This window comes from Erinaceus europaeus, chromosome 9, assembly GCF_950295315.1.
Source record: "Erinaceus europaeus chromosome 9, mEriEur2.1, whole genome shotgun sequence".
Classification (NCBI taxonomy): domain Eukaryota; kingdom Metazoa; phylum Chordata; class Mammalia; order Eulipotyphla; family Erinaceidae; genus Erinaceus; species Erinaceus europaeus.
The window spans coordinates 89,121,776-89,138,102 of NC_080170.1; the positions used below are offsets into that span (position 1 = coordinate 89,121,776).

The 16,327-nt window shown below is 35.6% G+C and overlaps 1 protein-coding gene across 1 annotated transcript in view; it reads right to left on the reverse strand.

The window, feature by feature from the left end:
* Positions 1 to 215: 215 nt before the first annotated feature.
* The window catches only part of ATP6V1A (ATPase H+ transporting V1 subunit A), a 69,644-nt gene continuing 53,532 nt past the window's right edge, over positions 216 to 16,327 (reverse strand). Inside the window, exons 12-15 of the mRNA XM_007516320.3 lie at positions 13,356 to 13,559; positions 7,155 to 7,249; positions 5,147 to 5,318; positions 216 to 2,501 (exon numbers count right to left, since the gene is read on the reverse strand). Coding sequence (XP_007516382.1) covers positions 2,409 to 2,501; positions 5,147 to 5,318; positions 7,155 to 7,249; positions 13,356 to 13,559 — 564 coding nt within the window. The 3' untranslated portion in view covers positions 216 to 2,408. The remainder of the gene's footprint in view (positions 2,502 to 5,146; positions 5,319 to 7,154; positions 7,250 to 13,355; positions 13,560 to 16,327) is intronic.

The window sequence follows — 16,327 nt, forward strand, 5'->3', positions numbered from 1 at the left end:
TGTACTACATTTCCAAATCATGAACATATAATACGAATTCTTTTGTATTCTGTAGTGAGGGCCCCAACTCAATTTCATGACACCTTAAGTGACAATCTACAACAAAAGGGAGAAACTTAAAAAACAAGTACATACTTAAAAATACTAAGTCAAGATACAAGATGGTATACTTTCAATATCTAATCTTGTCACGCAAACACAAAAGGGGGAAAATGTTAATTTAAATTCACTTTTAATTTTTTCATAGATTTTAACAATTATACACAACTTTTAACATAATGATAGTGAAATCTCAAGGATAAGGAGGCAATATATATGACCTCTTCTATTCATTCTTCAGGATGGAAGGAAATTTCCAAAGGGTACATTGTGTGAGATTTAACACTGGAAAAAATACATATGAAACATGTCAAACTGGCTCCATGTAGGACCAGGCACAGCACAATAAATATAGAACTGCGTCATCTTTTGAAAAGATTACTATAATTTCAATACACTTACTTAAGAAATAATGATCAGTGACCAACTGGAATTGTACAACATACAGGTGAAGGAATACTTATGGATATCTGAGTAGAGTTTCTCCAGCATCTTTGCGCCCATACATCAACATTCTTAAAATGGAGTGAGAATGTACATTGTAAGTTCAGAACAACAAAAACAAACTTGGTCAAACTTTCTTCACCAGATCGTTCATTGCTATCACATTTCTATTTTATCGGTACATTTAAAACAGGAATAGAAAAATTTGGGAAGTCTTTTAATTTTCACTAATCTTAGGGTCTCTGGGTATGAGGCCTCACTGAAGCAAACTGATGAACAGCACCGTTAAGTCCACATCTAAATAAATCACTGCATAATTTTTTATCTTCCAATATTCTGAACACTTACAAAAAGTAAATATATAACAAGCTATCTGTGAGGATTTAAAGAAACTATGGCATCTTTCTTTAATAGACCAAAAGAAATATATGACCTACAAGCTCAATGACAAATATCAAGACATAAAATTAAAACTTTATTTTGCTATTACATTTGGGCTTTTAAATTGTTGCACGTGTTCACATACCCTTTCTCCTTTCTAAAGAGGAAGCAATAGTGCCACCACTATTGGTCAGAAAGTTTTTGGGAAACGGTTGCTCTCAGAGCTGTTCTACAAAGAGTGTCTTCTTACATAAAAAAAGAATTTTTTTTGAAAATTTATACTTAAGACAGAATGAAATGACACTGACCCCATCCCGTCCTTATAGCTTGGATTCTATTAGCAGATACAAAAATTATTTTCATCCCTAAAAACAGAACAGAAACTGTTATGCTATTAAGGCTAAATATATTCTGGAAATCTTTATAGAACCAAAGAACAAAAAAACTACATAGAATGCTATTTTTCACAATTGGTAAAGTGGTTGTTCAAAAATTCAACAAGCAAAGAAACATGCAAACACATGACACATGCCATTATCCTGTAAAAAAAACATAATGTCACTCTGGCTCCAAGAATCACTAAGTATAGCTGGTCCTTAAAGGTGCAGACAGCCTTCAACCACTAATAAATATGTTCACAGTGGCATTTTACTACCTATTACAATGCCACACGATTCTTAGAAGGTTAGGCTTCTAAGATGTTTAAGAAAAAGTAAGATTATGTGATGTAGATCAAGTTTTCAGTGATTGTTTTAAATGTAATTTTAAAAAGAATTTCTTAGTAATATACTTTTTCTGACTAAAAATACACTTTTTTTTTAAACAATATGATTTTAATCTAACATTGACTGCCTGGCTAATTTTTCACTTTTTATTTTCTAGAGGGTACTGATTCATGGATAGTGCTGAGGCCCACGAATGTTGTTTTGAGAACAGTATAGTTTCTAACAGGTGTTCACAGATGCATAATTGGAATATCATTCATATTTTTAAAAAGCAAATTATTTTCTGTAAAATAGTTACTTAGCAAAATGCTAAGCTGCAAACAACTTTACTATATTTTGAGCCATTTTACAATGTACCTGTCAAAATGCATAGGATCTGGCCTTCCATTCCAAATTCACTGCAAAGGGAATACATGCAGTAGTCTTGTTCACAATTTAATAGTGAGGAGGAAAGGGTTAAGCCTTGGACAAGGAGAGATGTAGCCCCACATACAAGTTTACAGTAGTGTAGCCTTTGTATATTATATTTACTACATTCACCACTTTGGGTAAATAAACAGGGAGGCCCTTCAAACACTGGAACAAAGGAATGTTTGTTTTATATAAGGCCTATCAAATAAACAAGGAAACAAATGAAAACACACGTAGGCACTAGTCTCAAAGCCACACAATAAAGAAGCAAGGGGTTTTGAGATGAGAAATTCAGGAAAATATACACAGATGAACTTATTGAAGACAAGGAGAAAAAAAATCACAGTTCTAATCTTCAAGGCTACGGAATGCATTCTGCATATCTTCAAGGAGCTGTGCATAGTCAGCCTTAATCTTTGCCTCACCATCTTTCACTGGATCCTGAAAAAGAAAATTATAGAATTCAGTTAATATCTGCAATTTTGAGAGGCACTCATAACTCACTTGTTCTCAATATATTTAGAGTACTAAAAATATATATATATTTTATATATAGTACTATATTATGGAAGGTACACTGGCAAAACGTAGGAAAGAATAGAAAAAAACATACTTATTTTCCTATTTTCCGTTTATGAGAAGAAATGGTAAGCCAACCAAGTAGAAAAGCAAGATTTCAATTTTGTATTTTGCCTGATAGTCCATAGGATAACCAACAAATTTATATTCAACAATATGTAAAATATTGGGGAATTATACAGTATCCTATACTTGATGCTGTGTATATATACTTAACTACAGCGAATTTAGTCAAAACAGAATTTACTTTTCAAGATTTGGTAACATCACATTGGGGTAGAGAAATACATTTTCTTTTTTATTTTTCATGTTTATTTTGAGAAATATATTTTCTAAAATAAATCAAAATGTACATTTAAAATCTTCAAGGAAAACAGTTTAACTGATTGATATGTATAAAAGAAACTTTAAAATATTTACTTATTATTTTTTTAATTGCCATCATGGTTATTACTGGGACTTGGTGCCAGCACTACGAATCCACTGCTCTCAGAGGCCATTTCTTCCCCCACTCCCTTTATTTTTATTTTATTTTGATAAGATAGAGAGAAATTGAGAGGGGAAGGGGAAAGTAGGGAAGAGGAGAGGAAAACAGACACCTGCAGAGCTGCTTCATCAATTCTGAAGCATCCCCCCTGTAGGTGAGAAGTGAGGGCTTGAACTCCCGTCCTTATAGTTGGTAATGTAAGTGCTAACCTGCTAAGCTACTTATTTTAAGTCTCTAAAGAGATTTAAAAATATTTAACGTCTCTGATCAATCATTCCACTCTTGAGGAGCTATACTAAGAAAACACACACAAAACCAAATAAAGAAACAAAATTCTGTACCCTTTGCTCAACAATTTGTTTGGCTTCCTATGTTAACTCTCCTTTCAGTCACCAGGTTCCAGATGTCATCAGGATGCCGGTCAGGCTTCCCTATACTGAAGACCCCACCAATGTGTTCTGGAGCTCCGCTTCCCCAGGGACCCACCCTACTAGGGAAAGAGAGAGGCAGACTGGGACTATGGACCGACCAGTCAATGCCCATGTTCAGCCGGGGAAGCAATTACAGAAGCCAGACCTTCTACCTTCTGCAACCACAATGACCCTGGGTCCATGCTCCCAGAGGGATAGAGAACGGGAAAGCTATCAGGGGAGGGGGTGGGATATGAAGAGTGGGTGGTGGTAATTGTGTGGAATTGTACCCCTCCTACCCTATGGTTTTGTTAATTAATCCTTTCTTAAATAAATAAAATAAAATAAAAATTCTGTACCCTAAACTGAAAACCCGCTAAATGCCTAAGAGAGGAAAATACTACTCTCTAGGCCAAAAGTTACACTATAGAAGAACTTTTCATGACAAAAATATGGCTGTGACGTTTAATTTGGTACAATATGTATGGGAATAGAAAAAAAGAGAACATTAAAAATGCTACCAGAAATCATCACTATTACTAGTGTACATGCTTTTCCATTTTCTTACACTTTCTGAAATCAAGAATTGGGTCAAATGATATATGGATTTATTTTATTTTATTGGAATCTGATCTCCCCCCAATACACATACATTATACCATAAGCATTTCCTCTTTAAGAAAAAAGATGTTACTACCTTCATAACATTCTTACTGTAATGTCTGGTTGGCTCTATTGATTCTTAGAAAACATTTAAGACCACCTGACCCCCATCTATCTTTCTTTTAATATTTTAGTTATTTATTTTAAAGAGTGAGAAGAAGGAAAAGAGCGATTGAGAGAGGAATGGGGGGAGGAAGAAAGAGAAAATGAGAATATGAATCCAGAGAACCATTCAAATTCAGCCTATGGTAGTGCTGGGATTAAACCTGAGACCTCAGAGTCCCAAGCATGAAAGTTTTCTGTATAACCTTTATGCTGTCTCCCTAGCCTTATGGTTTACTTTCAACCTACAGTGAAAACAAAACATTATGTAAAATAAATATTTATCACAGAGAATCATTTCAGTTTCTCAACAATTAATATATATACTTAGATATCATGGCCTAGAAATGAGTTAATGCAATTCAATTAATCAAATATTTTTAAAAATTTGTATATCCCAGTTTCTACTGAAAATTTCATTTGTTTCTGTCTTGTGTGTTTCCAAAAGGAAGGGTGTCCACTTTAAAGTTTAAAATGATATGAAATAGAATACTTAAGAGGAGTAAACAGCAAAAAAAAAGTCGTTTCAGATAAATATAGGAGTTAAATGTTTGTAACAGGCACTTGAGGTAAGATAATTGATGCTCAGCAATGCTTTTAGTTCTACACTGCCCAAGAGCTAAGACAAAAGAAAGTGTGTCAGCATTTATTTTAGACATGACACACTATAATTTTCTTTATCACTAGAATTACTATTTGAACATACTGTTGAGGTGTATTCAGATTTTAAATAGCATGAGCATATGTGAAAACAATAAATACAACTTTTACATACCTGGTTTGAGACTTGAATTCCATAAAAGAACCATTTCTTACTAAGAAATTACTATAAAAGTAATATATACCTTAAATTTCATAGAGGAAAGTTTATAGAGGATCTCTCCCATGTGTTCACGGATAATGGACCATGTGATTTTATTGTCACTCTGAGCAGTGGTTTCAACAGCTCTACGGGCCATATCATAAAATGCAATCATGTTGGACAGCATTCCTACTGTCTTATAGAATGGGCAGAACCTAGAACAAATAAAAGTCAAAATAACTTAATGTAAGACAAAATCCAAATCACATCCTATTCTATGCAAAGCTTTATACAATATCACATTAGCTTCTTCATAATGATCATTACTATGTATATAATGAATAACACATAAATGGAAAAAAAAAGTTGGGAAATAGCACACTCCATAGAGAGTGCACACAAGAACGCAGGTTCAAGGCCCAGTCCTCACCTTCAGGGGGAAGTTTCAAAAACTGTCCCTTCCCTCAATTGCTCAGTCTCTATTAAAAAGGAAAGGGAAAATGAAAAAGAAATGGCCATTGGGAGTAGTGAGTTTGTAGTACAGGCACCAAGCCTCAGTTATTACTCTGGCAAAGGAAAAAAAGAGTGGAAAAGATGATTAATAACTTAGAATAAATTAACTACAAGCTTTTTGGACAGAGGTATCTCAAGATATAAAACAGGTATACTTATTTTAAGATCTACTTATTACTTTCTAAGGTCTATTTTCCCTGTTAAAATAATCAAACAGGAAGACAATGAAACAGTAGTACTTAAACTTAGTGACTCAGGGTTTGTTTCTGTAAATGCAGTTAAAGGAGTAACCTAGATGGAAAAATAACCAAGTCATAAAGACTTGTTTGTGAAAGCAGGTTAAGATTTAATGAAAGCAGGAAATGCTAACTTTCTTAAATCAAGAGTAGTTCCTTTCCCTCATTAATGTGTTCATTTTCTTTATCTCATACTTTTTCATAATGAAGACAAGAAAGCAGTCAACTTTGATCACACCCATTCTTACAAATTTCTAACATATTTAAACATAAAATCTATATAGTCTCTATCACAATCTTCACAAACCATTTCCCCATTTCTCTTTCTATGCTCTTAGAGCTTAAGTTCCTAATTTATTTGGTAGAAAGGAAAGAGAATAGAACTTCTGGTAGATGTGGCAGAAAAGTAGACCATAATTATTTAAGAAAGATTAAAAGAGACATAAACAGTAGTGATAGCTAATAAGAAAGCTATCGAAAAGAGGCAATGACCCCCAGGTTCTGTACACTAACTCATAATTTAATCAAATACAATGATGATTGGATAACAAAGGGACAAATTTAGAACTGAACAAATGAGCAAAATCAAGACAAAGGGACATTAAATTGCTAAGATGTTTACTATAAAAATAGAAAGTACTGAGTCAGAATGTATTTATATGAGAAAAACAATTTTTAATATGTAGGTGTATTTTAAAAAATATTTGTTTCCTTTTTGTTGCCCATGTTGTTTTTATTGTGGCTGTAGTTATTATTGTTGTTGATGTCGTCATTATTGGAAAGGACAGAGAGAAATGGAGAGAGGAGGGGAAGGCAGAGAGGGGGAGAGAAAGACACCTGCAGACCTGCTTCATTGCCTGTGAAGTGACTCCCCTGCAGGAGTCCAGGATCCTTACTGGTCCTTGCACTTTGCGCTACGTGCGCTTAACCCACAGCACCTGCTGCCCGACTCCGGTAGGTGCATTTTTGAAAACTCAATAGAAAATCCTGAAAGAGGGGCCTGGACGATAGCACACAGGGTTAAGCACAGATAGTACAGGGCATAAGGACCCTAGCAATGATCCTGCTTCAGGGTCCCAGTTCCCTACCTGCAGGGGAGGGGGAGGGGAGTATCACTTCACAAGCAGTGAAGCAAGTCTGCAGGTGTCTATATCGCTCATCCCCCTCTCTAAATTTCACTGTCCTATTCTATAAGGAAAAAAAAATGGAAAAAAACGACCTCCAATTAGTTGTGCTGGCACCAAGCTCCAGTGATATAAAAAAAAAAAAAAGAATGAAAGAAAGAAAAAGTTGATACGTTACCTGTCATAAGGAGTATATCCATTTTGTTGTAGGAAATCATCTTTGATAAGTTTTGCTACCTCCAGGGTAATTTTATCTGTTTCTGCTAGAGATGCCTAGAAGGTAAAACAAAAAAAAAATCTTTTAATTATTTCCACAATTTAGAACCAATGCTGGCAATCAGCAAGCACAAATGGTACAAAACAGACTAATTTTACCACCTTAACTTTTTTTACACATGGTTCAGTCAGTAGTGTTTAGTATATTCACATTATTGTAAAGCAAATTTCCCTGAACTTTTTCATCTTATTATTTTGATAGTTTATACCCATTAAACAGTAACTTCTATTCCCTACCTCCACTCTACTTTTTTATAAATTTACCTATTTTAGAGACATTTTAAAAGTGGAATCACACAGCACTTCTCCTTTATGACTGTCTAATTTCTCAACATAATGAGATCTCTTTTCCTTCTGGAGTTCATACTACTTTGATATTTATTATCATTATTATTTTACCATATATTTGAATGACTTTTTTTTTTGTAGGGTAAAGCATTTGTGACTGGAAATTCTTATCTCTTAGCACTTTCAATATATGTCCTTCAATTCTTAGCATGTATGGTGTCATGTATAATTCTGATGATAGCCTGATGGTGCTTCATCTTCCCGCCCCCCCGCCCCCATTTTTTACCAGAGCACTGCTCAGCTCTGGATCTCGCTTATGGTGGTGCCAAGGGTTGAACCTGGGACCTAGGATCTCCAGGCAAGAGTCTGTGTGCGTAACGATTGTGCTGTCTCCCCCACATGACAGTACTTCTTTTATATGCCACTTTCTTCCTTACTCTAGTTACCTACCATATTATTTTCTTTGCTTTTGACTGTTGATAATTTTATGATAGTCTTAGTGTAAGCTGTCTTGGACTCAGGAATTTGGGTGTTCTCTGTGCTTCTTGAACATCTATATTCTATTTATGTGTTGGTTAGTTCGTAGATTTGGAAAAAATTCAGCTATTCTTTTCTTGAATATAATCACTGCTTCCCTCTTACAAGATCTCTTTTGCTTCTGGAGTTCATACTACTTTTATATTTATTAATACTAATATTTATTATTATTTTTATTATTATTTTAGCACTGCTCATCCCTGGCTTATGGTAGTGCAGGGGATTGCACCTGGGACTTTGGAGCCTCTAGCATGAGAGTCTCTTTGTATAACCATTATGCTATCTACCCTCACCTATATTTACTTTTCTATCAGATTTTCTCTAACTTCAAAGTTATTTATTTACTGTTATTTTATTTATTAGTTTTCCACAGAATTTATATTTTTAGTTAATACCTATATCAATGTTTTTTTTTCTATTGAGGACAATTGTTTTTAGTTTTATCTTCTAAATATTATTGCTAATATAGAAAAATTCTTTTAGGGGGCAGGTGGTGGTGCACCTGGTTGAGCACATATGTTATAATGTGCAAGGACCCAGGCTCAAGCCCCTGGCCCCACCTGCAGAGGGAAAGCTTTGCAAGTGGTGAAGTAGTGTTGCAGGAGTCTCTCTCCCTCCCTATCCCCCCTGTCCCTCTTGATTTCCAGCTGTCACTGTCCAATAAAAACAAACAAACAAACAAACAAACATAATGGTTATGCAAAGAGACTCTCATGCCTGAGGCTTCAAAGTCCCAGATTCGATCTCCCGTACCACCATAAACTAGAGTTGAGCAGTGTTCTGGTAAAAAATTTAAATAAAATAAAATAAAATAAAAGCAAAAAAAAAATTCTCTTGATTTGTCAAAAGATGTATTTATTAATGAGAAAGAATCAGAGCATCACTGGCAAATGTGCTGTCAAGGATTGAACTCAGGTCAACATGCTTGCACATGACGTCATGTACTCTATTGCTGGCCAATCTCTTGGATATTTTTTTATATTAATCTTGAATCTAAAAGTCTCACCCAATGTTTTTTTCTTTTTCTTCATTCACTTCTTATTAGCTCTAATTGTTTCCCTGTTAGTTCTGTTGTTTTTGTAGTCATTTGAGCACATTAACTACAAGTAATGACACTTTTGTCTTTCATTACAGCTTTTCTAATATCATTGGTCAAAATCTCTCATTTGACTGACAACAAGCAATGATAACTACAGACACTCTTTTTTTTTTAATTTTTATTTTATTTTTACTTTTTTTTACAGGCACTCTTAATTCTTATTCTGAAGTGAAATGCTTTATAAAATTCTCCATTACTGGTGGAGGGTAGATAGCATAATAGTTATGCCTGAGGCTCCAAAGTCCCAGGTTCAATCCCCTGCACTACCATAAACCAGAGCTGAGTAGTGTTCTGGTTTAAAAAAAAAAAAAAAAAATTATCCATTAAGTAAATGCTTTCCCTAGGTTTTAGAACATGACTTTTAATAAACTGAGGGGGTGCCCTTCTACCTTTTGTCTGCTGAAAGATTTTTAAAAATCACAAATAATCCCAACAGGCACCTCATGTGGGAACTTCATGAGCACTGATGTGTCTATTTTCTCTCCCTCACTATCTTCCCTTTTACTTTTGATTTATATGTTCAATAAAATAAAAAATAATGAAATATTTAAAAAATAAGGAAACACAGATTATATGAGTTGTAGGTCCCGTCATCGGATTTACATGTTGGCATTTCTTTGTATTTATAAAGTGCTTTACTTAAGAATCTATTGCCAACATTATAAAATGTGTCTTTCAATTTTGGTCATACTCTCAAAAGATAAACAATAGGCAAGTTTCCAATGGAATGGATGGGAATGTGGAACTCTAGAGGTGGGAACTGTGTGGAATTATATTTTACAATCTTGTTAATTATTACTAAATGACTAATAAAAAAATCACAAGTAATGAACTTCAAATATTTTTATATTTGTTGACATATATCCTTTGTTATGTTATTAATCTTATTTATGGGTTATAACTCATTTTATGTATTGAACCATATTTGCATTTTTGAAAAAAAGTACTTGCATGTGATATATCATTTTATTACTTCTAATACCCTGATGTATTAAGTAAATTAATATTTAACTTAAGACTTCTATACCTACATTTGTAGACCAGAACAAACTCCTAATGCTTGCATTGCATGAAAGTAATAGGAGTTGGGCGGTAGCACAGCGTATTAAGTGCACATGACACAAAGTGCAAGGGCCAGCTAAGGATCCTGGTTCCAGCCCCTGGCTCCCCACCTGCAGGGTAGTTGCTTCACAAGTGGTGAAGCATGTCTGCAGGTGTCTATCTCTTCCCCTCTCTGTCTTCCCCTCCTCTTTCCATTTCTCTCTGTCCTACCTAACAATGACATCAATAACAACAATAATAACTACAACAATAAAAAACAAGGGTAACAAAATGGAAAACAAATACATAAATGTAAAAAAAAAAAAAGTAATAGAACTCTGGGGAGGGAAGGGTTGAAGAATGTCTTGTCATCTGGATGTACAATGATAGAAAAGATCCAAGACTGGCAGTAAGAGTGTTCTGCAGATACCTACCCTGGGAGATGGAAATTTACCCTCTCCAGTGAAATGGAAAAAAAAAAAAAAATCCCTAATTTTCTTTTGTTGGTTTTACAGGTATTCTGTTTTATAAGGCCTGTCTCATATAGGGTCACAATACTCATTAATCAATAACAGTTATTTAGCATATAGTTATCTAATTTGTGTCTTCTTAAATTTAAGAAGTGACTAGGGAGAGAGAGAGAGAGAGATAGAGAGAGAGAGATGTTGAAAAAGAAACAGAGGGAGAAAAAGACTAGGTACTGCTTAGCTCTGGCTGTTGATGGTATTGCAGATTGAACCTGGGCCCTTGGGACATCAGGCATGAAAATCTTTTGCATAACCATTATGTTATCTCCCCAGCCGGCCAGGAGGTGACTTTATAAGATAAAAAGACTAGATCCAGATTTCCAACAACAGATAAATGGCTGAGAAAGTTGTAGTATATAGACACAACAGAATAGTTCTCAGCTATTAAAAATGGTGATTTCACTTTCTTCACCCCATCTTGGATGGAGCTTGATGGAATCATGTTAAGTGAGGTAAGTCAGAAAGAGAAGGATGAATTTGGGATGACCACACTCACAGACAGAAGTTGAAAAATACTACTGAAAAATACTACCATGACACCAACCTGCTTTCCCTGGGCAGACGACCTCACCAGTGTGTCTTGGAACCCTACCTCCCCAGAGCCTTACTCCACTAGGGAAAGGTAGAGAAAGGCTGGGGATATGGACTGACCTGTCAGCACCCATGTCCAGCAGGGAAGCAATTACAGAAGCCAGGTCTCCCACCTTTTGCACCCCATAAAGATCTCTGGTCCATACTCCCAGAGGGATAAACAATAGAATGGAGGGGGGTGGGATATTGTACTCTGGTGGTGGGAACTGTATGAACCGTACCCCTCCTATCCCACAATCTCGTCGACCATTATTAAATCATTAGTAAAAAGAAAAAAAAGTTGAGAAATAGGAAAACACAAAGCAGAACTTGGACTGGGTTTGGTGTATTGCATCAAAGTAAAAGACGCTGGAGTGGAGGGAGGAGGGTTCAAGTCTTAGAACATGATGGCAGAGGAGGACCTAGAGGGAGTTGAATTATTATGTGGAAAACTAAGAAATGCTACATATGTACAAATTACTATATTTTACTGTTGACTATAAACCATTAACCACCCCTCAATAAAGAAAAAAAAAAGACTAGAACTATTATGGACAGGGAAATCTGAAAATCTGAAATTATTCATCACCTAAGAATTCTTCATTTCTAGAATTCAATATTGCTACATTTATCTATACTATTCACCTTTAAAATATCAATACACAGACACAAGAATATAAGTCATTTACTTAAGGTCACAGAGCTAATTATTAGCAGATCTAGAACTAAAACATTGATTTCTAAACTTGGTGTTCCTGCAAATATGCATGCTAACTGAACCTAACTCTACCAACTTTAGTTTGGTCTGTGATTATACTTTTTTTTAAAAATTATTTCTTTATTTATTGGATACCCAAAGAGAGAGATCAAGAAGAATGGGGGGATAGAGAGGGAGAGAGAGACACCTATAGCACTGCTTCACCACTTGTAAAGTTTCCCTCCTGCAGGTAGGGACTAGGAGCTTGAACCCACATCCTAGTGCACTGTAACATGTGCACTCAACCAGGTGTATCACTGCCTGTCCCCTGGTCTGTGATTATTCTGTTTCAAGAAGTAAAAGTAAGTTCATTATTTCTTTTAATTATAATATAATTAAGCCATCTATACAAGACAAAGAAAGAGACTTATAATTTAGTTACTTCTTTTATTCATTTTGAAATATAACTTTTTTCCTAACGACTTATTATAAATAGATGACAGGCCAGAGCACCACTTCACTATGTCTATGTAGTGTCATGCCATCAAATGTGAAGTCTCACATATGTAAGTCATGTACTCTACTCACTGGGATATTTCCCCAGTCATTTCTTTTAGTTAGCTGACTTTCTGTAGTGCAGGTTCCACTGCTTAAATCTGGGTGTAAATTCTTTGGCAGAACTGACCAAATGTAATTTGGGGCACAGGTTTAAGAGGCTGGTAGTTTCTTCCCTCTTACTAAATAATCAAAGAGTTCTGACTGGTCTGATAGAAATGCCGTATTGAAAGAAAAGCCCAGTCAACCACTAGCTAGCTTCTCCAGCTACCCAAGACCTAGCATTAACAAGTGAGGAAAGAATTTCTAAATGACTTTATAGTCTTAGTCACCATATGATTGCAAGAAAACTCAACTGTGTCAATCAACTTTAAAACCATAAACAGTTAAGTACTGTTTTAACCATAAGTATTAATTTGTTATTCAACATATAAAAAGCAATAATAATTTTCTATAAAATATAAGTAGGGGTGGGGATAGATAGCATAATGGCTATGCAAAGAGACTCTCATGTCTGAGGCTCCAAAGTCCCAAATTCAATTCACTGTACCACCATAAAGTAAAGCTGAGCAGTGCTCTGGGGGAAAAAAAAAAGGCCACAAAATATAAGTAGGTCCCTCAAATATCTTAGATGAAGTGATTATCTAAAATTAATTTTATCAGTTTAAGATATAACTAATAAATGCTTGTTATTATTTGTCATCCCTAGGACTTTATCACTCCAGGTTGACTTTTTCAGATAGAAAAATTATAATACTCCAGTTTAACTCACTGGATTCAATAACTCACCTTTCCCACAAGCTGTACAATTTCTGCCAGATCTTCTTCTTCCTGCAGAATTTCTTTAGCTTTAGTCCTCAGAGGAACAAATTCTGTGAAGTGCTTGTCATAGTACTCATCTAAGGCACGCATATACTTGCTGTAACTAATCAGCCAGTTGACCGAGGGGAAATGCTTACGTTGAGCTAATTTCTTATCTAAGCCCCAGAACACCTGTTTTAAAAACAAAATCAAAGCACAGTGATTTTTCTCAAAAAAAAAGTACCAAATGTGTATTTGTTTGTTGTAAATGTGTAATTCCACATACAATTCTTATGGTCAAATTGTGTTTTGGTATATACTAGGTACAATAAAATTGTACTTTGGGGGAGTTGGGCGGTTAAGTGTATGCGGCACGCAGCACAAGGACTGGCATAAGGATACTGGTTGGAGCCCCCGGCTCCCCTCCTGCAGGGGAGTTGTTTCACATCTTTTCCTGCCCCCACCCCCAGTGTCTCCCTCTCCTCTCTCCATTTCTCTCTGTCCTATCTAACAATGACGACATTAATAACTACAACTACAACAACAATAAAAAACAAGGGCAACAAAAGGGAAAATTAAAAAAAAATTAATTGTATTTTTGAAGTAACATGGAACTTGTAATTAAATAAAATTTCTAATTACAAATGTATTCCTTTCACTTTCAAAGTATATAGCATTTGTAAATAAAATTGAAGTTTACATTTTCTTACTAGTGTATCAAATCTTATAGTAAACAATAAAATTAATAGATTAAAAATATTTACATATTTTTTGATGAAAGGGGAACCAGAGTATCACTCTGACACATATGTTGTCCAACACTTCACTCATTGTACCACCTCCTCCCAGGCCACTTGACTGTTTTAGAGTATGATGATCTAATGTATCAACTGGGGACAGGTGGTGGTGTACCTGGTTAAGCACACACATTACAGTGTGCAAGGACCCAGGTTCAAGCCCCTGGTCTCCACCTGAAGGGGGAAAGCTTGACAAGTGGTGAAGCAGGGCTGCAGGTGTCTCTCTTGTCTCTTTCCTTCCTTATCTCCCTCTCTCCTCTTAATTTCTGTCTCTATCCAATAATAAATAAATACAAATGTTTTTAATAAAAATAAGTATATCAACCAGAAAATGCCTACTGAGATACGATAATCACTTTGAGTAAAAACATCTAAGTGTTTTAATTAAATTCAGTTTCCTATGAGTAAGGGTCAACCCAATGGGATTGCAAAGTCATTTTTTCTGAGACTAACCATTTGTATAACTTAACCCATTCCCCTTCTCTGCAATTTAAATTTTAAAGCTTCAGTAAAGGATAAAGAAACTGAGAGTTAAAAATGAAGTCTGGGGGCTGGGTGGCGGTGGCAAGGCGCAAGGACCTGTGTAAGGATCCGGGTTCCAGCCCCAGCTCCCTGCAGGAAGAAGTTTCACGAGCAGTGAAGTAGGTGCAGTTATCTCTTTCTCTTCCCTTCCTCTCTCTGTTTTTCTCTCTCCTATCTAGTAAAATGGGGAAAATGGCCTCCAGGAGCAGTGGATTTATAGTGCAGGCACCTAGCCCCAGTGATAACCCTGGAGGCAGAAAAAAAAAAAAATCAAGTCCCTGAAAATCTTGTTATCTGATATTGACAGAAATTAAGACAAAATGCTGTTTTTCTCATGTGAACAGAAGATATTTGCATGACTACAGGAAAATTTTTGTTATTATAATTATAACCCTGACTTTTACTTTCATCTTGGCTTCTCTTAGTGACCAAGTTGGTTAGTTATCCACTAAAATTCATGGCTTGTCACTGGGAAACACAGCTTGAGCAGAAACTACACTTTACAGCCCTGCTTTTATCTAAATCTGGCTAGTAGAATGAATAGAGTGAGTCTGAATCCCAGCTTCAAAAGATGAGCAAACTATCTAGCTTCTTAAGTACCAATCAAAAAAGATCATTGCCAGGTTAGGTGATGAAAGGAGCTCTGGTCTCTAATTACTAGTAAACGTTTCCACTCTAATAGGAACATCTAACCTAGACCACACTAAAAAAAGAAAGAAACTTTAGCGTTTTGGCTATTAAACATATTCTTGGAACTTTTTTTTTCTTTAATTTTTTTTTAATTACCTTTATTTACTTATTGGATACAGACAGCCAGAAACCAAGAAGGAAGGGGGTGATAGGGAGGAGAGACAGAGAGACACCTGCAGTCCTGCTTTACCACTTGTGAAGCTTTTCCTCTGCAGGTGGGGACAGGGCCTCAAACTCGGCTCCTTGCACACTGTAACGTGCGCTTAGCCAGGTGTGCCACTGCCCGGCCCCTGGAACTTTTTTTTTTTCTACAGGTAAGATTAATCTGATTTTAAGGGCAATATTATCCTAACACTAATAAAGCTTTGCTGTCCTGGGATATGTTTTCTGCCTGTAGATATTAATTTTATTTTAAAGCCCAAGTAAAAAGCTAAGAAAGAGATTACTAAATGCTCTCACTGTTCAGACTGTTCCTAAAGTAGAGTTTACCAATGTCTACTCTGCAATGACTAACTTACAGAATTCAGGATGTGGTCCAGGAGGTGATGTAGTGTATAAAACATTAGATTCTGAAGCATGAGGTCTTGGGTTCAAAGCGTGGCAGCACATGTACTAGAGTGATGTCTGGTTGTTTTTCTCTCTCTCCTCCTATCTTTTTTCATAAAAAATAAATGATTTAATTAAAAAAGAAAAATAATAAAATAATGATTTCAATATTAAAAAAAAAAAAGAATTCAGGATGACTTGGTTACCATACCATCAGAACAGCTAATGATCCTCCGAAAGGAGGATGGACAACAAACTCTATCTTCCACCTGAGGAGAAGATGGGTCCTGATATTGGGGCAGCTTGGAACATTCCTACTCATGACCACAGAATGTGAGCTCAGATCTACAGGGATGCAGAGGTCACCTAGGCTCCTAAGCTAAATATGGGCTCCAGATCACATCA